This window comes from Phacochoerus africanus, chromosome 16 (genome assembly GCF_016906955.1).
Source record: "Phacochoerus africanus isolate WHEZ1 chromosome 16, ROS_Pafr_v1, whole genome shotgun sequence".
NCBI lineage: Eukaryota > Metazoa > Chordata > Mammalia > Artiodactyla > Suidae > Phacochoerus > Phacochoerus africanus.
The window spans coordinates 827949-853287 of record NC_062559.1 but is presented as its reverse complement, the minus strand read 5'-3'; the positions used below and the strand labels follow the sequence as shown (position 1 = coordinate 853287).

Genomic DNA, 25339 nt, shown 5'->3' with positions numbered 1-25339 from the left:
CGATCACAGGCACGACTTTCCAAAATGCCTGATGGGACCTTCGGAGGAGGAAGGGCTGAGCCGGTCGATTCCCAGCGGATGCTGTGAGCAAACAGTCCCGGCACCGTAACACAGTACAGCCCACCAAACCGGGATGAAGCGCCATCTCAGAGCCGAGCGGCTGCTCCCCTGCGCAGGCTCTTAGGTGCGATCGCTCCGTGACCACGTGCAACCTGGGGATCCCCGTCTGTCCTCGGCGAGCACCCTGCCTTCAACTCTCTCCTTCTTGTGGAGAACTTGGAAGAAAACGGCTTATTCAACATTTATGTTTTTGTCTTTTTTTCTAGGGCCGCACCCATGGCATATGGAGGTTCCCAGGCTAGGGGGTCCAATCGGACCTGTAGCCGCCAGCCTACACCACAGCCACAGCAAAGAAGGATCCGAGCCGCATCTGCGACCCGCACCACAGCTCACGGCTACGCCAGATCCTTAACCCACGGAGCGAGGCCAGGGATCGAACCCGCAACCCCATGGTTCCTAGTCAGATTCGTGAACCACTGAGCCACGACGGGAACTCCTATGTTTTGATTTTGAACTTGGAAGGTATTTGCTTAGTTCTTCATCCTCACGCCAGTTTATTCTTCCGTCGCGGCTGACAGGCTGGAGTCCTGTGCAGCATCAGCAGAGGCGTGTTCCGGACGCCCAGGCCTGCGGGCGCTGAGAGCAGAGCCCTCGTGCCTCTTGATGCTGGCGCTGCAGGGAGGAAAAGCGGGAGCAGAAGAGCGGGCCCTGCTCTGCTCTGGAAAAGCATGAGGCTGAGCAGAGGGTCCACAGCACAGGCCGCGGGTAGAGGCACCTCTGGCCGCGGTGTGTGTTTCATTTCACCTCAGTGCAAATCCAAGTATAGGTTAAACTTGCGGTGCAAACCACCCTCCCTGACAGCTGTGTCGCAAGACCCTCGGTCTGTCCCACGGGGTCTCAGGGCAAGTGGAGAAAGAGAGGCGAGCTCAGGTGCCCTCAGGGCCGGAGCTGGCTGATAATCCGCTCACTCACTGAGCACAGACTGAGCACCTGCTGTGCATCTGGGCCCTGAAGACACCCCACTGAGTGACAGGGGCCCGGCTCCGCCTTCCAGGAGCCCACAGTCCACTGGAGAGGGAGGGAAGGACCCACACCCTTCTCGAAGGAAGGGGCCCCTGAGGAAGCCCCTCAACACTGCAGCCTCCACTCCAGGCCTCGCCCCACCCCTCCTGCTGGAACAGCCCGTGCACGTCCAGCGAAAGGAGCCGAGAGGGCGACTGCTACCCACAAACCCAGCACCAGAGCTCGGCCAGACAGTGGGTTTTGAACAGCAGTGAAAACGCGGGCAGAGTAAGGTCCCTGCTCCGGGATGGAGCAGCCACGCGGCAGGCGTCCTCGGGCGGGGCTGAGCACTTGCCGGCCAGGCCGTCCGAGAGCCGGGCCCGGGGACACTGCGGTGAGGAGGACCGCGTAACGTGCCCCTTCTCCCAAGCTGCGGCATCCTCGGAACCTCAGGCCAAAGCACCAGGACTCACCTAAAATGAGGCGCGCCGTCTTTCATGCAAACTGATCTACGTTGTGGAGGCACCGCGGCTCCTTCCTGCCGCCTCGCCCTCGGTGTCCCTGACACTCCGGCTCTGGCCCATGGCTGGACCTTTGGGACCTCGCCCAGTCACGCAGGGCCTCCTCTGCTCTCCTGAGGGGCATCGCCGGGGCAATCCTGGCCCAGGTGGAGCCAGGTGACCGTGCCCACCTGTGAGTGCCAGGGCTCCGGCCAGCAGACTCGGGGAGCCGGGCGCCCCTCGTGGAGCCCTGTCTCCCTGCGGAGGCCAGAAGCCAGGCTCATCTGCACCCCGTGTTTCCCAGGGTTCTGTCTTCCTCTGGCCTTCAGGGCAGACCAGGGCCCCCACCCCCCAGCCCCTGCCGTCAGGAGTTTGAGGCCATTCTGGCCCTTTCTCTCACTGCTGCTTCCTTTTCACTGTCTTCCCAAATAAGGGGGCGAGGAGGCCAGTGAGCGAAACCTCTGCCCCCGGGGAATGAAGGGTCCTCAGGAATTCTGCAACCCCCCGGGAACCCTCCCCCGAGGAGGGGGCTGTGAGGAGGACGGCAGGGCCCAGAGGAGGGACGGAGGGGCCTTGGCCTCGCTGGGACCCCCCTGGATCTGCCGCCCTGCCTGTACATGGGAGACCCTCGAGAACGTGTGCTGCTGTGTCACAGGAGCCCCTCGTGAACGAGTCCCGTCATCCGGAAGTCACAGCCACGGAACGAAGCTGCTTCTGTGTCCGGGAGCTCGGCAGGGTGATCCAGAACCGCCCGCCTGCCTCCCGGGGCTGCCGCTGGAGGCTCCGCCGAAGCCCTGAGTCAGAAGCAAAGGCGACACGGCCCCGCTGGCCAGCGGCCTGGGCTCAGACCCGTGTCTTTGTGTTGCAGGCCCACCCCCACCCCGCCCACTGACTCAGCCGAAAGCAGCCAGCATCCATCAGCAGCGTGGACAGCCGTGATTAGATTATAAAATCATAACTGTGGTGGCTGTGGGTCTGCGGGCATAATTACATCAGCATGCTAATGCCATTTTAATGGTCTCTAATGATGTAATAAGAAATAATGGAATTTACTTGACAGCTACATAACCATTAACAAAACATATTAAGCATAACTAGAACTTCCATAAAGCGCAGACAATCCTGAAAGCGCTGCCGTACGCGGCCTCCTCCCCTCCTGGAACAATGAGCAGCCCTGAGCGTGAAATGTGGAGCGTGGCACTAGCCACGCCATCGTCCCCCGCCCGAGGCCACCTCTGCCGGGTCAGTCCATGCAGCCAGTGCACGTCCTCACGGGTGGCTTCACGGTGCTGGGTCCTAGGGTGACACACAGGACATGCACGTGCTTCTGAGGACACCACAGCGTGTCCACACTGCTACAGGCCCAGAAGGGCGGAGCGGGCATTAGCGGGCCAGCACTGTGGCTCCCAAGAGGCTCTGGCCCCAAGAGGACAGACTCCAAGAGCAGGGTCAAGGGCGAGGCGCCGGGGATGGAGCTCTCGCAGGTTTGGCTCACGGAAGCTGAGGACCAGGCTCCCAAAGGGTGACAGAGGCGGTGGGGTCCCACGTGGCTCCCGGGCAGTAGGAAGCCCCCGATCTCTGAGCATGAAGGAGACTACGTACGGCAAGTGAGACCAACAACAGAGCTGGTCTGGCAGCCGGCTCTGCCCCGGGAGGTGGAAGCCCCTCCGGAAGCCTCTGCCCCGAGCCAGTCCTCAGGCTGAATGAAGTGCTGAGAAGTCTGGGAGGGACTGAGCCCAGGAGGACCAAGGAGCAGACCCCGGTGTGTGTGGCGGGGGAGAGGGAACGGCAGCCCCCTCCCACTGAAGGCCCAGGCCCAACTCCCCCTCCCACTGGAGCCAAGGTCATGGGTGTGTTTCACTAAAAGGACTGGGAAGAGGAAATCTGTTCCATGGACCCTCCGTCACCGTCACCCTGATGGGGGACAGAAACGAAGAGGACAGGGTAGAAAGGCAGGCTGCAGGTGGGCTGCATAACAGGTGGGACGTGGCAGGAGAAGACGGTGGCGTCCGGGGACACCCGTCCAGGGTCTGCAAGGTCTCTGGTGGAGAGACGCCTGAAACCCCCCTCCTTTAGGGCCCACGGCCTTGGAAGGTCACCTTGGAGACGGAAGCGCAGGGGGACGTGTGCAGCGTGGAGCTGGCCAGACCCTGCCGTCCATCCTAGCGAGGGTGGGCACTGGGCGCACGGGCCCCGCAGCTTCCAGCCTGGCCCCAGTGCCCCCTCCTGACCTGCAGATCTGGGCCACGCCCGCCAACCCTGGCGACAGGGCGATGGTCTGGGGGTGTCGGAAGAGCAGAGGAGGCGCACACAGGGAAAGGTAAGGGCACTGACCTGGGCCTGGGGGGGGCCCCTCAGCTGCCCACCCCCTACCCCACGGGCTGCTCCCGCCTCACCCTGAGAACCACACTTCCTCTCCAGTCTGCCCCCCTGCCCCGGCCCCCTCCACGCCATCAGGATGGTTACTAAAAAGCCAGGGGCCACAGGGGCCCACAGGTTGGGGGGGGGGTGGGTCACAGGAAACACAAGCCCCAGGCCGGGACCTCTGCGTTCTGCTGGCTGCACGGTCACCACGGATGGTTTTGCCCAAGGGAAATAATGAAAGTTCAACTGGTACAGCCCATGATGGGCCTGAGAAGTCCCGGGTCTAAAGCTGCTTCGTGTGATTACTCTCTGACCAGGAGGCCCTTCTCCTAAAGCTCTGACCACCCTCTGCTCCAGGAAGCCCCGCCCTCTGCTCCTGGAAGCTCCGCCCTGTGATCCAGGAAGCCCCGCCCCCTTCTCCAGGAAGCCCCGCCCTCTGCTCCTGGAAGCTCCACCCTCAGGACCAGCTCCGCCCTTAGATTTCTGCAGGAGGCCTTTATTTAAAGAAGGAGCCCTTCAACATAGTTTTGGAAGTCCTAGCCACAGCAATTAGACAAACCAAAGAAATAAAAGGCATCCATATAGGAAGAGAAGAGATAAAACTGTTGCTGTATGGAGATGACATGATACTATACATAGAAAACCCTAAGGACTCAACCCCAAAACTACTTGAACTGATTCATAAATTCAGCAAAGTAGCAGGATATAAGATTAACATTCAGAAGTCAGTTGCATTTCTGTATACCAGCAATGAAATATTAGAAAAGGAATACAAAAATACGATACCTTTTAAAATTGCACCTCACAAAATCAAATACCTTGGAATACACCTGACCAAGGAGGTAAAGGACCTATATGCCGAGAACTATAAAACTTTAATCAAAGAAATCAAAGAAGATGTAAAGAAATGGAAAGATATTCCATGTTCCTGGATTGGGAAAATCAATATTGTAAAAATGGCCATACGACCCAAAGCAATCTACAGATTCAATGCAATCCCTATCCAATTACCCAGGACATTTTTCACAGAAGTAGAACAAACAATCCAAACCTTTTTTTGGAACCACAAAAGACCCAGAATCGCCAAAGCAATCCTGAGAAACAAAAACCAAGCAGGAGGCATCACTCTCCCAGACTTCAAGAAATACTACAAAGCCACAGTCATCAAAACAGTGTGGTACTGGGATCAAAACAGACAGACAGACCAATGGAACAGAATAGAGAATCCAGAAATAAACCCTGACACCTATGGTCAATTAATCTTTGACAAGAGAGGCAAGAACATCAAATGGGAAAAAGAAAGTCTATTCAGCAAGCATTGCTGGGAAACCTGGACAGCTGCATGCAAAGCAATGAAACTAGAACACACCCTCACACCATGCACAAAAATAAACTCAAAATGGCTGAAAGACTGAAATATACGACAGGACACCATCAAACTCCTAGAAGAAAACATGGGCAAAACACTCTCTGACATCAACATCATGAATATTTTCTCAGGTCAGTCTCCCAAAGCAATAGAAATTAGAGCAAAAATAAACCCATGGGACCTCATCAAACTGAAAAGCTTTTGCACAGCAAAGGAAACCCAAAAGAAAACAAAAAGACAACTTACAGAATGGGAGAAAATAGTTTCAAATGATGCAACCGACAAGGGCTTAATCTCTAGAATATATAAACAACTTATACAACCCAACAGCAAAAAAGCCAATCAATCAATGGAAAAATGGGCAAAAGACCTGAATAGACTGTTCTCCAAAGAAGATACACAGATGACCAGCAAACACATGAAAAAATGCTCAACATCGCTGATTATAAGAGAAATGCAAATCAAAACTACCATGAGATACCACCTCACACCAGTCAGAATGGCCATCATTAATAAATCCACAAATAACAAGTGCTGGAGGGGGTGTGGAGAAAAGGGAACCCTCCTGCACTGTTGGTGGGAATGTCAACTGGTACAGCCACTATGGAGAACAGTTTGGAGATACCTTAGAAATCTATACATAGAACTTCCATATGACCCCGCAATCCCACTCTTGGGCATCTATCTGGACAAAACTCTACTTAAAAGGGACACGTGCACCCGCACGTTCATTGCAGCACTATTCACAATAGCCAAGACATGGAAACAACCCAAATGTCCATCGACAGATGATTGGATTCGGAAGAGGTGGTATATATACGCAATGGAATACTACTCAGCCATAAAAAAGAATGACATAATGCCATTTGCAGCAACATGGATGGAGCTAGAGAATCTCATACTGAATGAAATGAGCCAGAAAGACAAAGACAAATACCATATGATATCACTCATAACTGGAATCTAATATCCAGCACAAATGAACATCTCCTCAGAAAAGAAAATCATGGACTTGGAGAAGAGACTTGTGGCTGCCTGATGGGAGGGGGAGGGAGTGGGAGGGATCGGGAGCTTGGGCTTATCAGACACAACTTAGAATAGATTTATTTACAAGGAGATCCTGCTGAGTAGCATTGAGAACTTTGTCTAGATACTCATGTTGCAACAGAAGAAAGGGTGGGGGAAAAAATGTAATTGTAATGTATACATGTAAGGATAACCTGACTCCCTTGCTGTACAGTGGGAAAATAAAAAAAATAAAAATTAAAAATAAAGAAGGAGCCACTCGCTCCTGGCTTCAGCAGCCGTGGCAGGGACCCTGGGCCATGTCGTTCAGTGTCCCTTCTATGGGGGGAGCGGTCTAGAGCGCCAGACCCCTGCTGTGCCATCACTCGTGGCTCCTCACGTGTGTATCATCGGCACCTTCGCGGTGCGGTCACTGCGCTGGGCGTGCCTGACACAAACGTGCAGCCGGACCAGATCCTCGGGACCTTGAGCTTGGAGGGTGAAGGCAAGCCTGCGGGGGGCGGGGGGGAGGCACCGGAGCCCAGAACAGGTGCAAACCTCCAAGACCCCTCCTCTTCTTTGAAGGGAATAGTCAGCACCACAGGGTCGGCTGGCAGCCTGTTTAATCCAGAGACTGTGACTGGGGCCAAAGGGCCGGGGCACAAGACCACAGCCGGCAGGAGCAGCTCCCCCTCCGTGGGGGTCAGCCAAGCCCTTCTGGGGGCCCTGTCCTGCACTCCAGGGCAGTGCCGGATGCACAGCCAAGCAAACGCGCTTTGACGACGGACGATTCTCAAGAACCTTGACTTGCAGGTGGGAACGGAGGTCCCCCGCCGGCCCGTGTAGCTGACAGGACACGAGAATGGAGCCTTTGCAGGGCTGACTCACCTCACCCCCTCCCCTTCCGGCCACCCTGCCTGGTCCGGCCACCAGCCCTCGCCCGAGACTCAGCCCCGTGTCCTTGGGGCCTCTGCTTGTGCTCCCTGCACACGTGCTGGGCAGAGTCTCCCCAAGGACGTCCGGCCTCGGGTCCGACCCTGGGAACAGAAGTCTTGCTCCTCTCCGGCCACTGGGCCAGCCACCCAAGTCACGTGGCCACAGGTCCCTCCCATGGGGACGTCCCTCCTGCCCCGGCTCCCCCCCCCCCCCGATGCCTGTCTTTCTGTTCACGGTGACAGGACAGAAGGCGCCTGGCCTTCTCGGGCTCTGTTAGGCGTCCGCTCCAGCTCGAAGGCCAGCCCCCAGAGCAGGACCTCCCCCCTGCTCCCTGCTCCGAGCGGGCCTTCAGCACAAGGCACACACGCAGTCAACGTTTGTTCAACAAAAGCTGTGTCTCTGTGGACCTGCACGTTCACGGCAGAGCCGTCGGAAGAGCCTCATTAGCTGAGGAACAATTCAGACCGGACTTGGGCCAGAGGAGCCTGGTAGTGAACTGTGAGTTTTTATTAAAACCAGAGCCAGGGGGTTCCCTCTGTGGTGCCGCGAAAGCGAACCCGACTAGGAACCATGAGGTTGTGGGTTCGATCCCCGGCCTTGCTCGGTGGGTTAAGGTCCAGCGTTGCGGTGAGCTGTGGTGTAGGTTGCAGATGCTGCTCGGATCCAGTGCTGCTGTGGCTGTGGCACAGGTCGGCAGCTGTAGTTCTGATTAGACCCCTAGCCTGGGCACCTCCATATGCTGTGGGTGCGGCCCCCCCCCCCCAAAAAAAAAAAAAAAGAGCCAGGCCTCAGCCCCTCCTCCAGCTGCTGGCTCCTTCCTACTCTCATGAAAGATGACAAACCTTAAACGGAATAACAGAAGCGGGAAAAGGAACTTGGGAAGCTCCACAAAGGGTGGGGGGCTCACAGACGGCCGGTCCTGTCTTCAGGACTGCTGGCTCCACAGCCGGGCCCACAGATATGAGGTCAGGCCCAGATCCAGCGCCCTGGATGCCCATGGCCAGTCCCGGCCCCGTGAGAGCGCCTGGACAGGAAGGTGTGACAGCGCTGCCTGGCGGGCCTCCCACACCCAAAGACGCCTCCCTCCTGCGCTGTCCTCTGGGCTGTCGTGTGTGCGTCTCCTCGGCCAGACTGGAAACTGCCCTGGGCGGCCCCCTCTCCCCTGAGTCCCCGCCACGCACCTGGCTCAGCACTGCCCCTGCTCTACAGCCACACAACCAGCACCGGGGATGCCCACGGAACCACAGCACCTCCCCAGGCACACACAGGCCCCAGGACCAGAGACGCTTCCTCATGGATTAACGTTTGGACTCAAGGCTCTGGGGTCTCACCTCTCCACCCACGTGAACTCCAGACCTAGAGGTCCTCCCACGTCCATTCGGACGGAGCCCGTCAGGACACAGCCAGACCCTCTCCCCTCCCTCAGGCCAGGCTTCCGGAACGCCAGGCCCAGCAGGGGTCCCCTCTCCTGGGGACAGGCCGCCACACCCGGTGTCCGAGGACAGGAGCGTCTCCCTGCTGCCCCTTCGTCCTCCAGCACCACGGCTCCCTGCCAGCCGCCCCGACCGCCCCTCGGGCCAGATGCCCAGGTCCTGTCATGATGGTGCTAATGGATCCTGAGGCTGGTCCCGGCACCTGGGGAGCCACCTGCCCTCGGCACCCACCCTCTTCTGCCTCCCAGGCCGGCGCCTCCCTTTTTTTTTTTTTTTTTTGTCTTTTTGCCTTTTTGCCTTTTTCTGGGGTCGCTCCCGTGGCATATGGAGGTTCCCAGGCTAGGGGTCCAATCGGAGCCGTAGCCACCGGCCTACACCACAGCCACAGCAACGCAGGATCCGAGCCACGTCTGCGACGTACACCACAGCTCACGGCAACGCCGGATCTTTAACCCACTGAGCGAGCCCAGGGATCGAATCCGCAACCTCATGGTTCCCAGTCCGATTTGTTAACCACTGAGCCACGACGGGAACTCCTGGCGCCTCCCTTCTTAATATGGGTTAAGCGGGGACTCAGGGGAGAGGGGGCCGCCCAGGGCAGCTTCCAGTCTGGCTGAGGAGACGCACACAGGACAGCCCGGAGGACAGCTCAGGAGGGAGGCATCCTGTGCTCCTTCTCAACACAGGTCTGACCGTGACTCTCCACAGATGCTCCTCCATCCAGGCCCGGAGGAGGCTCCCCTGTGCTCCGGGCTCAGCACTCCTCACCTGCACAGCCCACAGGTGTGCAAACCTGGGGAGGTGAGAGCTCCCAGTGGCTCCATCAGGCCCACCAGCTCTCTGCCTGTCCACGGGTGTCTTCGGTCAGTCAAAAGCTTCGTGTATGTCCTGCACTCCAGGCAGGGCCCTGGGCAGGCACCTTGGGGCCGGCTGCCTATCCTCCAGCTCTCTTCTAGAAGCTTCTGACCTTGGGTCGGGGGTTCTCTGTGTTGACGGCCTTTCCCGCGAGCAGGTCACAGGCGGAGCTCTGTGAACTCTGCTGCGTGACTGCTGGGGATGAGCACATGTGCAACTAGTGAGGACGTGCTGTGTGCACGCTCGAGCCAAGTGGCGGGTCCAGGGGAGCCGATCTCCCCGTGGGCACCGGCCCTCCACCACCTAGGCAACCCCCCCACCTACGGCCGGCAGGCTGCCGCCTGTGCTCATGCAGGACTCGTTCTCAGGGTGTCCTCAGGCAACACAGGCCAGGCCCTCCGTCCCCAATGTCACTGGCTCTTCCTAAACCCCAGTGCCCTGAGGACAAGGGGAGGCTGGCGGCACTCAGGGACCCCAGCCTCCCCTCGTGAGTGAGCTTTGGCGGAGCCCACGGCGGGCATGCAGACTGCACACACTGGGTACGGCAGGCGCCCTGCAGGAGAGGCCACCCCAGACCGTCTAGGAAGCGCGGACCTGGCCCTCTGGGAGACATGGTCCTTCTGGCCACACTCGGGTTCCAGCTGCACTGGCAGAACTTACTGAAACCCTCTGGAAGTTTCTTCCCTCCCCGGTGCCCCACGGACACAGTCCACCAGAGGCAGAGACACAGGGCTCCTTCTCCCACAAATGGCTTATGAACCAATTCCAAGGGGCCGCCCACACTCACTCGATGTCCACGAAGACACTGGCTGGCACCTCCAGGAGATGCGCCACGTCCGCCAGCACCTCCATCCCCTTCTCCAGGCGCAGGGAGCTGCAGGAAGAGCAGAGTGTTACCGAGTGCGCATCACACCCAGCACTACGCCCCCCCCCCACCCCCGCAACCGGGCCTGCTGGGAGAGCCGCCCTGGCTGTGTTCCCGTCACAGGGCCAGGCTGGTGGGCACAGGAGCAGGGCTCCCCCAGCTGTGATGGGTCACCCCATTTTCCAGCAAGAAGACCAGCAACACAGCGTGGGTGGGGCTGGTAGGGAGTGTAATGAGCCCACGAGGCAGCATCTGGCTCATCTCGGCCCAGCGAAAACACTGGGGAGGGGCCCGAGAGAGGCGAGGGGGGACAGAGAGACACAAAGGCTGAGAATCCAAGCTCAGGACGGCATGTGCACAAGGGAAATAAATGCATGTTGTAACAGATTCAGTTCTAACACGAGTTCCGAGCCAGGAAGGATGCTGCAGGGCGCGCTTTTGAGGGTGCACAGCGAGACAGGAGGGAAGGTCCCAGCAGTGGCTCCCTGAATGTGTCTCCACACTGCAGGACGGCGCCTCGAACCCCTGGCAAGGCCAGCGCCCTGCAGAGAGGAACCGCCAGCAGCCGCCTGGGACTCAGGTTCCGCTGCATCCCTGAACCCGGCCCCGGCCTCGCACCAGCATGCTGCCTGTGACACCCTGTCAGAGCCACCGAGGGGCGTCCTCGACTGGGCTGTGACGGGGACACTGCCAACGGCCAAGGCTTTCGTCCCAGCCGTCACGCGTTCCTCCAGTCCTCGTTCGCTCAGTGAATGTGCCAGAAAAGCCACGGGCTGCCGGGCGCTGCCTCAGGACCATCGGCCACGGAGACTGAGCCCTGCTCCTTGGGTTTACACCCAAGTGGGGACACAGGCAGCAAAGTCACCAAAGAGCGTTAAGAGACCGTGCTGTTGGGGTCTGGGCTGGGTCACACGTTCACGTCCCGGACCCTGAGCCTCAGAACGTGACCTTCCCTGGAAACAAGGTCATCAGCGTGGGATGACCCTGGTGTCCTCACGGGGAGAGACCAGGACCCAGACACACGCAGAGGGACGACCGGGAGGACACGGGCGCCGAGGCCCCGTCCAGGCAGTGCGGGCTGAGGGGCTCTGGCCGCGCCTTGTGAACAGAGGGCGGTAAATGTGGAGATGAGATCAGGGCGCATCTGGAGCAGCGACATGGGAGATGGCACCCAGGCAGGGTGTTCCAGGACTGCCGTGACCCTAAAAACGGATGGTGGCGCGAGAAGGAAGCTAAGGGGCTCCCGAAGGCCAGGGCTGAGCCATGTGCGGGTGCGGGCAGGGTGGGGCTGGCAGCGTGGAGAGGTGATTCAGCTGTGCTGGCGGACAGAGCCAGCAGCGGGGAAGCCACAGGAAGGGCAGAGGTGGGCACACCGACTCGGACTGCGAGGTCGGCTTCGGGTGAGCCCACAGTGAAGACGAGTGAGGGAAGGAGACACCTGAGAAGATGCCACAGACTCCCCAGGTGTGCACACACGCCCCTGCAGACACAGGAGAGTCCCCAGGTGTGCACACATGCCCCTGCAGACACAGGAGAGTCCCCAGGTGTGCACACACGCCCCTGCAGACACAGGAGAGTCCCCAGGTGTGCACACACGCCCCTGCAGTCACAGGAGAGTCCCCAGGTGTGCACACACGCCCCTGCAGACACAGAAGGGTCCCCAGGTGTGCACACACACAACTGCAGAGACAGGAGAGTCCCCAGCTGTGCACACGCCCCTGCAGTCACAGGAGGGTCCCCAGCTGCACACACGCCCCTGCAGACACAAGAGAGTCCCAGGTGCACACACACACAGCTTCGAGTACCCCAAGAGTACCCAAGAGGGCTTTGCAGGCCCCGCCAGTTCTGACCACCAAGGCCCAGGAGGGCCCCTTCTTTCCCTGAAACTCCCTCTGCACGTGGACTGGACCCCGCCCAGTGCACCGCGTCCTCTGAAAGGTCTCTAAGCATTTCTCGTGCTCAGTCCTGCCTCCCTCCACGAACTGCACGATCAGCTCGTAACCCTTTTCCCTTTCTGCACAGCGCGGGCTGTGCCCGACACAGCCAACCTCCCAACCGCGCCGCCGCCAGGCTCCACGGACCCCGTTTTCTAGCTTGTTTTAAAGAAAGAGCGGTGTCCGGAGGCATCCCCGGTCTCCATGGTGAATCCGGCCTGGTGGCCGCACGACGGTCTCCTGTCCCCTCCTCCCGCCACCCCCGTGACACAGAAAGGGGACCTCCCTCCACAAGAGGATCTAAAACAGTCTTGAAGAAAATGACGGCATTCAGAAGCCCAGAATCTTTTGGGGAGACGCCCCGATGACAGGAGCTGCATGACGACCCCGTTGCCAACACCACCCACCCCGCCCCTGCCACCGTGTCTTGCGGTCACAGCTCCGGGCAGGGAGGGCAAATGGCTTCTGACCACAGAGGTTCCATCCTCCGAGCCGGGCAGGCGCGACCTGCTGTATGCACTCGAAACGAGCATGCGGTTATTTCTGTTTTATTTTTAAAATATGTGGCCATCAGCTGTCACTTCATGGCCTGGACTCCCTTAGAAAGCAGTGGGAGTTAATCTCAAACGAAACCAATGGACGGATACGGCACGGGCAATTTCACCTGCCCGTCTGTGACAGCTGTCACCCCGACTACCTGGCCGCCCTGTATCGCCCGGGGTGGGAGGGACGGGAGCACTTTTAGCAGCTCAAGGTCAGAGCTGGGCGTGGCTTGGGGGTCCTCACTGCCAGTCTCACTGCGGGTGGCAGAAAGGACCGTCTGTCAAGAGCAAGGCAGCGCCCCCTCGGGGACGCCCCTCCCGACGTGCGGCAAGAGAGGTTGCTGCTGGGGAGCTGCTGTGTGAACGAAACGGGGAAGGTCTAAAGGCACTTGCTAGGAAGCTCGTTTGAGAGGCGGCCGCGGCCCCTCTCCTTGAGCCCCTCACCCCCCCACACGCAGCCCCGGGGAGGGCCTGCTGGCCTCACCCACTTCTGGGAGGAAGGAACGGACAAAAAATGAGAACAACTGAGTGTGTCGGGTGACAGGGGGCACTGAGGCCCCCCTCAAAAGAGAGACGAGTGAAAATGGCTCAGAGGCCAGCAGTATTACGTCCAGCGGAAACTTCTGGAAGGCTTCCCCCATGCCCTCCACCATGTAGACTCCGTGGAAACGATCTCATTTACTGCTCTTGACAGGCCTGGGAGGAAGGCACCACTATTTAACCTCGCTGAAAGAGGTGGGAACGGAGACTGCAGAAATAACTGCTCGGGATCGAGCTGCTAGGAAACCCCCAGAGGAAGACGCAAACCAACGGCGGGAAGGGCGCGCTGCAGAGGGGGCGTCCACACTGCGGGCTGAGCCCACCCGACCGCCGAGGCTCCACCTGGATTGAATCCCGACCAGACTTGAAGAGCGTCTGCGCCCGGGATTCCTCCACGTCCTAGTTCCTCCAGGTGCTGCTGTCTCTTCCGTACGAGAGAGAGGAGAGCAGGTGAACACAGGACCTGGCCGTGGGGTTCACGTCGAGGACTCCTGGTCCAGGAGCTGACTGTGCCTGCTTCCCCTCCTGGCTGAGGGCATCTTAGGGTGGATTTAAAAATTCACCACAGGCTGGGGACCCAACGATCGATGGATTAACCAATGAAAACGATTCAACCTTGACACGAACTTTGTGATGAGATGATACTTGAAATCAATCAAGAAAATGAGATTTTTTTTTATGGGAGTCGCCAATTATTCTGGTTCTCTAGAGCCATCGTTATAACAAATAAAGGTGTTTTCTGTTTTTAAGTAATCCTCTCAAGTAGGTAAAATCTTTGCGGACCTGCAGGAATTCTCCCGAGCGCAGAGAAGCAACACTTCTGATGAGGACACACGACGGAGGGCAAAGTCGCTACCACGACGCAGAGTCCCGACTTCCCGGCAGAAACCTAATCAAGCCGCTGTTTCCAGCGCTCGGGCGAGGGAGCCTCGATGACCTATGCAGCCAAGCGGAGGTCCTGTGGCAGCTCGCCTTCCCCAGCACCCACAGCACATGCCAACTCACCTCCTCAAGACTCTGGCCATGCTGAATTATTCTATTAAAAAACGGTCAACCATCAACGCTTCCCAGGAAAAAATGAACAAAGGAAAAACTTGGATGTGAACGAGCTGTTTTTCTTTTAAGGTCAAAATACAACTGTGCTTCTCACCACAAATTTATTCCAACGTTTAAACAAATATGGTCTCCATACGGTATGTGAACAAATAGAATCTCCATAAATATATTTTCCAAAATCACCATATTCTCCAGGGGGGGAAACCTGCCCACAGCTAAGTGCACCAAGTCTCAGAGTCATCTTTATAGAAAGTGTACTGTCATCAAAAACATAAAAGGGGGCGGCGTAAACATGCAAAACTTTGATACACAAAATTAACTCCTCTTAAAATAGACGGTTATGAATATGTCTTACGTAAGCCCTGCGGCAAACCACAAAGGAAGGGCTAAAAGCAGACACGGCGATAAATGGAAAGGAATAAAACACCGTGACAGAAAATCGTCAAGTCACAAAATGAGAAAGAAAGGTCGCGCAAAACAACCAGAAAACAATCAACAAAATGGCAGTGAGACCAGACTGATCCATCGGTATGGGGTGGGAATTAACTAATTCTGCAGTCAAAAGACACATAGTGGCTGAATGGATTTAAAAAAAAAAAAAAAAAAGACCCACCTACATGCTGCCTACGAGACTGAAATCTATTTGACACACAGAAGAAAGGGAAAGGATGGAAAAAGATATTCCGAGGAAGTGGAAACTGGAAGAAAACAGGGTGGATAACTTACATCATACAAAACAGACTTCGAACCAAAGACAGTCATAAGAGATAAAGAAGGCCATTATATAAAGATAAGGAGTCAATTAATTAAGAATACACCATTTGTAAACACATTCGCACCCAACATAGGAGAATCCACATGTGCAACAAACCCAAAGGAAGAAGTGGACGACAGAGCCACAGTACAAAGGGACTTCAGCAGCGGATGTCATCCAGGCACCCAACAGATTCACATGCTAACCAGGCAGTGGCTCTGGGAGTTCCCACTGTGGCTCAGGGGTTCACGAATCCGACTAGGAACCATGAGGTGGTGGGTTCGATCCCTGGCCTTGTTCAGTGGGTGAAGGATCCAGTGTTGCCGTGAGCTGTGGTGTAGGTTGCAGACACGGCTCAGATCCCGCATTGCTGTGGCTCTGGTGTAGGCCGGTGGCTACAGCTCCAATTGGACCCCTAGCTTGGGAACTTCCATATGTCACAGGAGCGGCCCAAGAAATGGCAAAATGACAGGAAAGAAAGAAGAAGAGAGAGAGGGAGGGAGGGAAGGTAGGGAGGGATAGAGAGAGAGAGAGAGAGAGAGCGAGAGAGAGAGAGAGAGAGAGAGAAAGAGAGAAAGAAAGAAAGAAAGAAAGAAAGAAAGAAAGAAAGAAAGAAAGAAAGAAAGAAAGAAAGAAAGAAAGAAAGAAAATCACAGGCCAATATTCCTGATGAACACAGAGGCATAAAGTCCTCAACAAAATATAAACAAATCAAATTCAACAGCACATTAAAAGAATCCACACCATCAAGTGGGACTTATTCCAGGGATGCAAGGATGTCTCAACCTCCACCAATTAATCAATGTGATACCCTGCGGTAACAAAATGAAGGATAAAAATCATATGATTATCTCCAGAAATACAGAAAAAAGCATTTGACAGAATTCAACTTCCTTTCATGATAAAAACTCTTAACGTAGTGGGTATAGAGGGAACATACCTCACAACATAATAAAGGCATATATGACAAAACCACAGGTCACGTCACACTAAATGCTGACAACCTGAAAGCTTTTTCTCTAAAATCAGGAACAAGACAAGGATGCCCACTCTTATTCAACATAGTATAGGAAGTCCTTGCCATAGCAATCAGGCAAGAAAAAGAAATAAAGACATTCAAATCAGAAAGGAAGAAGTAAAACTGCCTCTGAAAATGACATGATATTATACACAGAAAACCCTAAAGATGCCACAAAAAAAATTGTTAGAATTAAGAAACGGATTCAGTAAAGTTGCAGTATACATAAAAATCACAGTTGTTTCTATGTACCAACAATAAACCCTCAGAAAGAGAATTTAAAAAAAATTCCGGAGTTCCCGTCGTGGCGCAGTGGTTAACGAATCCGACCAGGAACCATGAGGTTGCGGGTTCAATCCCTGCCCTTGCTCAGTGGGTTAAGGATCCAGCATTGCCGTGAGCTGTGGTGTAGGTTGCAGATGCGGCTCGGATCCTGCGTTGCTGTGGCTCTGGTGTAGGCCTGTGGCTACAGCTCCGATTCGACCCCTAGCCTGGGAGCCTCCATATGCCGTGGAAGCGGCCCAAAGAAATAGCCAAAAAAAAAAAAAAAAAAAAAAAAGACAAAAAAAAATTCCATTTACAATCGCAAAAGGAATAAAATTCCAAGGAAAAAAACTAACAAAGGAGGTGAAAGATCTGTACACTAAAAATGAGGGGCCCTTTCACGAGCAGCCCTGCATCACCGGACCAGTCTGGACCCCTTTTCTCTCCTATGGCTGCGGTGGGTCCTGCTCCATGGTGCCAGCGTCTCTTCTGCTCCAGCCAGTCCCCTCTGTGTCCTGCTGCCTGCAGCCCTGGGCAGCCCCTTCACGTCCTCCCATGCTTGTGCCACACTGGCTGGTGGAAAGCTTGGCACTCCTCATTTCAATGGGCACATCTCAGTGCAAATGCCTTACAGACACCCTCCTCCCGCCCCACTTGGGACTGAGGAGAAAGTCACTCAGGGACCCCTAAGCCAGGAGAGGCCCCGGGGTGCCCACGGGCAGAGGGCTGGCTGGGCTCCCACTGCCTCTCCCTTGCTTCCACAAGACTCAACTCAGTCCAGGCACACCATGTGTCCCAGGAAGCGAGTCCCCTTCTCCTGGCTGTCCTCCCAGCCCCTCGGGACCTCAGCCTCCACCAGCAGCACCCACACTTCGGGATTTTCCACCAGACTCCCTCCAGACGTGGGGCCTCCATCAGCACAGCCCAGCAGTGGGCAGTGGCGGGTCAGCACGCTGCTGGCTCCCGCTCCCCCACCTCCCGTGGTGCTGGCCCAGGGCCTCGCCAGAGCCTCCAGGAGTCCAGGGGAAACCGCCCAACTCAGATCTAAGTCCAGCCCAGCTCACAGCATGGATAAGGCCCCCGGGGCAGGGAGGGCAAGGTGGGCCTGGCGCTGATGGCTGGTTGCCCTCCAGCCCCTGCGGATTTCCGTTTTCCCTTCTCCACTGGGCAGCACGGGATCCAAGAGAGTAGACCCTGACGTCGCCATCCACCTGCCTGGGGCCTGCAGGGGGTCGGGGGGCGGAGCAGGGGAGGGGGGGGGTCACATCTCTTGTCCTTGCCTGGGGCCTCAGCAGCCTGTCACTCACCACTCTGCCCACCTCAAACGTGCACATTCCATCAGATGTCCACAGACCCCAGGTCTCCATGCCCCCTCCGAGTCCACACCCCCGAGACATCTGCCCCCTCCTATGTCCACGCCCCCTATGTCCACACCCCCTCAGAGTCCATGCCCCCTGAGACATCCACCCCCCTCAGATGTCCACACCCCTCAGTGTCCACGGGTTCCGAGGAGGTATGGATTCAGGGGTGTGGACGTCTGAAGGAGGGTGGAATTCTGAGGGGGCGTGGATATCTAGGGGGCATGGATTCTGAGGGGGGTGGATGTCTGGGAGCTATGGGTACAGATGGAGACTCCCTGACCTGGAGGAGTGAGGCTTCTCCGGGAGTAACAGGGGCAGATGGACGGAAGGCTGCGGTGAGGCAGGGGACTGGGGTGTGCTTGGCCTCCAGGCTGCATCAGGGAGGGAGGAACAGGTGCAGAGGGAGCAGGCAGGGTTGTCAGGGGTTCGAGAAGAAGGAAAGCACAGCAAACCCTCCAGCGCCTTTGGAGGCATCTCGGGGCAGGGGGACACACTCAACGAACATAAACTCTGCCTGATCAGGAGACAAGCGCAGCATCCCACACTCAGGAAAGGCACCACCCTTGGGGGAGGGCAGCTCGGAGGAGGTGGCGGGAAACGGGAGCAGGTGCAGCTGGAGCCTGTCGAGCCTGTCTTCATCTTAGCCATGGGGGGTAACGGCAGGCCGTCGGGGGACAAATGGCACAGTAAGATTGAGGTCATGGGGCCTCTCCTGGGTGAGGAGGACAGAGGGGACGCAGGGAGGGGTCCTGCAGGCGGAAGGCAGCTGAGGCAGTGGCCGGCTGTCCCAGGACGGGAGGGAGGGCGGGCAGCCTGGAGGGGCGGCTCTCTGGCACAGGCACCACGGCCTTCGGGGGCGGCTGGGAGGTGAGGTTCTGAGACTGGGGGGGGATGGTGGGGGCGGTGGTCGGGGACGAGACCACAGATAGCGCTCCAGTTCCCGGGACGCAGAGTTCCGCAATTCTTTACGTCATGGGCCTGGGGACCTACTCGATTTCTGGAATCTCACAGAAAATCTCACTTTTACACACCCATCCCAGCTGCGATTCAAAACCACCTGCCCAGTTCAACTGCTAGAAGACTGACTTCCCGGGGGAACAATCACACTGTTACCTCTGGGCCCCCCGCGTCTCCCACGGGGGCCTCCACCCCCGGCCCACTTGGCAGGCGGGGCACCAAGTCCAGAAGGGCCGGCAGGAGGCGGGCACGTTGGAAATGGGCCACGATCTGGCCCTGAAGACCACGGCTCACTGGTGTCCCCGGAGCTACCAACCAAGCAGCCAAGAATTTGAGACTTGGGAGATTTTTGTTTCTTTGTCTCACCATTCTTTTTAATATCCAAAAAATCATGACCGTTTTTACTCCCTGGGGCCAAAATCTTCTGAAATGATAAGAATCCGTCAGGCCAAAGACGGTCTTTTCAGACAAACCACCAAAGAGGTGGACGGGGGCACCAGAGGGGTGAGCAGAGCCACGGTGGCTGCGCTTTGAGAACAAGCCAGAACACGCCGTCGGAGCCGCGGTCCGAGCATAAACCAGGATGACACGCTCTGCACCCACACCCGACGCACAGAATCACTCCACTACATTCTGGAGAGTTCTTTCCTCCACGGAAGGAAAAGGGTGGAGAGGTGGTGCAGGATACGGGCCGGCCCCCTGGATGTGAGCGCTGAGGGGCTGCGGGCGGCGGTGGGCAGGCGGCAGGAGACCAGGCCCCTGTGGCTTCGCTGGCACCTCCGGAGCCCTGGGAGCCCCCGCGAACGCACAGGTTTTACGATTCTGGGAGTGATGGGGACAGGGTGAGCCAGCTCCTGCCTGGAAGGGACTAAAGCACAGGTTCCAAGAGGAGGCAAAACGGTTACTGGTCCCTGGACGAGCCCAAGCCGGCCTCACGCAGGGGCCTCTGGGGCCCAGCATCCCCTTCCCGCAGCCTGGGTGAATGAGCCCTGATTCTAGACCTTCTCCCAGACTTCTGACTGCCTCGCCCACGCCTGGCCGGAGGCTGCGGGGAGCCCCACGCCAGCTCTGGGCAGCTGCTCTAGTCAGACCCCCTGCCCGCACCTGTGCAGCAGGGGCATCAGAGTGCAGCCCTCTGCACTGTCCTGTACTGTCCTACACTGTTGTCCCCGCCCAGGGCAGTCCCCAAGCTTGACCCTGCATCCGGGACTGCGGACGTCAGGAGAGCCCACGCTTCCCCAAGGCTGTTCCTGTGGCGCCGTCACTGCACCCAGAATTGGGGACGTCAGGTGAGACCACACATCCCCATGGCTGTCCCCACGGTGCCGTCACCGCGTCCAGAACTGCGGAGGTCAGGTGAGACCACGCTTCCCCACGGCACTGTCACCACGCCCAGAATTGGGGAGGTCAGGTGAGACCATGCTTCCGGGGGCAGGAGCTCCAGTCCCGAGGGCCGGGGTGGACCTCTGCCTGGGCTCCGGGCCCTGGGCTGCTTCTCCAAACTCAGCCCAGTCGGCTCAGATGCTGCGTGTACAGGTGCATGGCCACGTCCCCAGAGAACACAGCGCATCTCTCCCGCAGGCAGGCGTCCGGCACAGCCTCGAGCCTCTGAGCACCTATTTATCAGACACAAAGGCGGTTTCTTCTCGGCTGACACGTAAGCCGCCCCCCTAAGCTTCAAACCCACCTCCGTCCTGAGACCTCCTCCTGTCAGCCTAACTTGAGATAACTTCTAAATTGTCCTTGAGAACCAGGGACGGCTGTCCTGCCCTTCACGCATCTTGAATAGCCTGTCCGGTGCGTCAAGACGATGGACATGGAAATGGCTAAGGATTCAGCCACAGTCCATCCATCCGAAAACAGAAGAGCGAGCAGGGCGCGGGCAGAGCTGCGTAAGCTGTGCCGCCACCAGCGGCGAGGACAGGGAGCATGTTGGCAAGGGGACCCCGCTGAGCCACCGGCCACGTCCCTTCCCTGGGTGGACGACCAAACACAGGATCTACGAGAAACGGCATCTGAGGCTCGTAAGCTAGTAGCCAATCTCTGGAGGCTGAAACTGAGGTCTGGTGAAATCGTGCCCCGGAGAATCCCAGATTCCCAATGAATCTGATAACAGAGGCAGGCGGCTCTGCAGACGGAGGTGGGGGGGGCGGGAGGGAGGCAGAAGCTTCTGGGGCCTGAGAGACAAGAGTCACGGACACAAAGCTCTGTTACTCCAACTGAAGCAGCCAAAGAAAAAGAAGGGACGTCAGCCAAGATAACACAAGGATTTTTTTTCTTTAAACTGTGCCTGTAGCAGGTAAATATCCAGGCCCCACAGGCAGGGCCAAGGAAAGCTTTATAGGAAATAAAGGGACACAAAGGGAAAAGCCCTCTGACGGTGGCCTCATCCGACGGGACAGCCGGTGGGAGCAGGAGGCGCCCCCTCCGCCCGGGGTGCTGGCTGCTCACACTGGGTGCCATGGCCCCCCCGGATGGCGGGTCTGGGCTGTCCACACGGACGCCAGGCTGCCATTCGGAAGAGTCTTTCATAGGATTGGGAACTTTACCGGAACTTTCAGGGGGGCTGCTCCTCCTCCGTGCAGCTGAGCCCCAGGGCCACTCGGGGAGCAGCCCCGGTGCCCAAGCCACGGCCCAGCCCTCGGGCACCAGGATGTCCTGGCAGGAGGAAAGGTGCTCAGAGCAGCTGTGCAGCGGAGGCCCCATCGGGGCCACCACACATGCACACACACTCACCTATACACATGCACAGACACACATATACATAAAACACACAACAGGTGGACACACACATACTACACAGGCTTACACATATGCACACACACGCACACAATACACAGACACATGCATGCTACAATACATACTACACATGTGCACACAAACTTACATGCTCACAAAACACACACATACACAGAGACACGCTCACTACACACACGTCCACACATGCACACACACAGCCCAGAGACATACATACCACACCCGCAACATAGACACACACACACAGTTACACACATATGCCCCTGAGCGCAACGTCTGCCAAGAAACGGGAGCCCCCGGCACAGCTCGGAACGAGCAGCAGCCGTTGGAAGGTCCGCCTCCAGCAGCGTGGACCCGCGTGTGCTCCGTGTCAGTGACTCTGACACACCCGTCATGAGCTGCAGACCTGAGTCTGCAGACCCTGCTCCGTGTCAGCGACTCTGACACACACCAGACGCCAGGCAGGGAGCATGCACGGAGCACAGCACAAGGCGATGCAGTCAGGATGGGCAGGCAACGTCCTAATGGAAAGGCCGGGAGAAACCAGCCAACGGTTGGGTGCCAGAGGTGCCAGCGCTGAGAACGCCTCCACACCCGGGCGAGAACACCACCTGTGGTTTCACTTGGCTGTGGTGCAGGGTGGGAGCTCAAAATAAGATGTTTTCTGCCAACCGTGGTCTGGTGGCACCTGCCCGCGGGCAGTGCGGTGCCAGCGAACACACCCAGGGGTGTGACTGGAGGACCTGCGGCAGAATCAGCGAGAGAGAGGCTTCCTGCGCGATGCAGCCTCTGCCCTGAGGAGAGTAGCCGCTGAAGCACGTGCAACACCTGACCAGCACCGGGACTCCTGACCGGGTGCCTGCGATGGTGCCAAAGAAAACGATGGCAGATGAATGTACACACCTCCACACGCACCTGCACGCAGGCCTTGTGCGTGCCTCTACACACAGCCACACACACGCCTGCACATGCACCTGCATGTGCACCTGTACACAGGCCTCACACATGCCTGTACACACAGCTGCACATGCACCTGCACACACACCTTCACACAGGCCTTATGCACGCCTATACACACAGCTACACACACACCCGTGCGTGCACCGGCACAGGCACCTGTACACGTTCCTGCCCACATACCTGCACACAGGCCCCACACGTGCCTGTACACACAGCTCTACACGCCTGCACAGGCACCTGCACATGTACCTGCACACAGGCCTCATGCATGCCGGGACACACATCTGCACATGCATGTGTACATGTACCTACACACACACCTACACACGTGCCTATATGTGTGCCTGCACACCCCTGCACATACACCTACGCAGGCACCTGTACCCACACCAGGCACATTTGCACATGCCTGCACATGTATCTGTGCACACACCTGTACACCCCTGCACACATCTCTACATTCACCTGCACACACCTGCACAAGCCTGCCCTTACACCTGCACAGGCACCTGTCCTGGACACACACACACACACACACACACGGCCTGAGGACGGGGTGGCCCCTTGTCGTCTGTGAGCACTTGATGCCTGAGGTTTGCCCTCGTTACTCTCGCAGCCAAGGGAGACGAGGACACGTCTGCTCTCTGAAGGTGGCTCAGACCCTGATACTTGGACAACTTAAGCTTTGGGGGTTTTCAGGGGCACGGAGCCCTGCTGCCAGGGGCCCCCCCGATGGCCCAGGGCTCTGCGGCTTCAACAGGCCCCCGAGGTCTGGGCTGCAGGGCCAGCGGGGACGGCCACAGGCAAGAGGCCAGGACCAAAGGGACAGGAGGGCTTGGTGTGGGTCTATGTCGTGGAGAACGGCCCTCACACTCGGGTCCCAGCTCAGACCTGGGTGTGAAGGACAGGCTGGAGGGGCTGCCCTCCCGCCCCAGTGACCCCAGGGACGGTTCCCCTGTGGCCCCACGTGAACACAGAAGATTGAAAGCATTTCCCTGCCCACAAGGCGCCAGGATCTCACCACCTGGCGAGGAAAAAGGCCACTCACTCGTCTTCCGTCATGATGTAGCCAAACTCCTCCTCCGAAGACTGGACATCCAGCCGCAGGCCTTGCCTGGGGGGCCCCTGGGCCCCAGCCCCGAGGCGCTGGTCCCCCAGCAGGGCCGCCGGCATCCAGGGCTCCGGCGGCGGCCCCCCCGGCAGCTCCCTGGAGTAGGTCTGACTCTTCACATTCTCCACCCCGGCGTGCTCCTCCTCGGAAGACAGGGGGGTCTCGGGGGCCTCCGACTTCTTGGTCTCCGTTTGGAGGGGCTCCTCAAGCGGGGGGGCTCCGGGCAGGAATGGAGAGCTGGGACCCTGCCGGGGGTCCCCGAGTTCAATGCCCAAACCATTGACCTGGCAGAAAGGAAACCAGCTTGAGAACACGCCCCAGGCCACGGAGACGCAGTCGGTGGACGGGACCTGGGGCCCCAGGGGCCGAGGCTGCGTGCGAGGGGTGGATTCGGGGTCTGGCTTGGACCTGTGTGGCTGGAGCCCCCGCAGCCCTGGTCCCGCCCTCCCTGCCCCCCACGGAGGAAGGTGCCCCGAGATCCCGCGTCCCCTCCACAGGTCAGGCAGCTGCGCCCCCATTTCTCCTTGTCGATGGGCATTTACAGAGGTGGTCGCTGTTTTCTTCCCCGCGGACTGAGCCAGAAACTGCTAAGTCGATCCGACCCCAAGAGAGGTGCCAGCCAGACATCCCTCTCTCCACGCCACAACGCACAGCTTCAGAGACCCACACGGCCGTTCCTGTGTTCGCACGGCCTCTCTCCATCCTTAAGACGTGTGCTAATGAGCCCAAGGCTCTCAACCAGGAAAACCCGCCTGACCCACGGGGAGAGGCTGTGACCGGTGCCCGTTCCAGACCCCTCTCCACCACGGCCCGAGGGGACCTCGCGCAGCAGCGTGGGACAAGTTGCGTGCCGGCCCCTCCCACCCCAGGGACTGAGGACCACGGGACGTGTGGCCGGCACAGCTGAGGGACTGGGTTTTATTTAGGTAATTTTACTGAATTTCAGTTCGGGCAGTCACAGGTGGACAGAGGCAGAGTCTGTGAACGCCCCTGACTGAAGCTCGGACACCAGCCTTGGTGACACGAAGTGGGCATGGGGTGTTATCATCAAGTGCTATTCCGTGTCCCTGGGTGGGGAAGTGCTAAGGAACATTAACTTGTTTTTTGAATTAACCGTATTTTTCATATTCCTTTAATGGACAAATATTCGTATATAATCTGAAAACAGAATAGCAGATATCAAAATACACACAGTTTTATATGTATCTTTACAATTTTTCTAATTTTTGAGAGTATGGGTGATCTTCCATCGTTTTCTGGGAAAACCGCTGTATTTCACACATGTCCCCAAACCAGGAACAAGAAGATAAGCAACACAGCTCCGGGTGTCACACGACCCAGATGGGCGGACGCCCTCTCACCTCTTGGTCGACGCCACCACCGCCGTCTGGTCCCCTGTTATCTGTGAAAGACACGAGCGCATCAGAACCCTCATCGAGAGCGTCACACAAGGGTCACAGCACGTGAAGGGGCGGCCACCGAGGGCCCTTCTTCCGGAAGCTCAGGCACAGCGACGCCGGCCTGACCCCCACGGCGACGAGCCCCCTGTGTATGGTGGAGGGATGGCCCGGCCTAAACGCGGGGGAAGAGGTGGGGGAGCAGCTACGCCAGACGTGAGGGCAGCCATCAGTCACGCCACTGGTTCTGCGGACCCGAGGGTCGTCCCTCCTGCTAGCTCCTGGCAAGAGAGAGCTGC

The 25339-nt window shown here is 57.8% G+C and overlaps 1 protein-coding gene across 1 annotated transcript in view; it reads right to left on the bottom strand.

Moving 5' to 3' along the window:
- PTPRN2 (protein tyrosine phosphatase receptor type N2) overlaps positions 1-25339 on the bottom strand; it is a 711364-nt gene that overhangs the window by 427904 nt on the left and 258121 nt on the right. Inside the window, exons 8-10 of the mRNA XM_047763645.1 lie at positions 25005-25045; positions 23581-23927; positions 10312-10398 (exon numbers count right to left, since the gene is read on the bottom strand). Of these exons, the coding sequence (XP_047619601.1) occupies positions 10312-10398; positions 23581-23927; positions 25005-25045 (475 nt within the window). The remainder of the gene's footprint in view (positions 1-10311; positions 10399-23580; positions 23928-25004; positions 25046-25339) is intronic.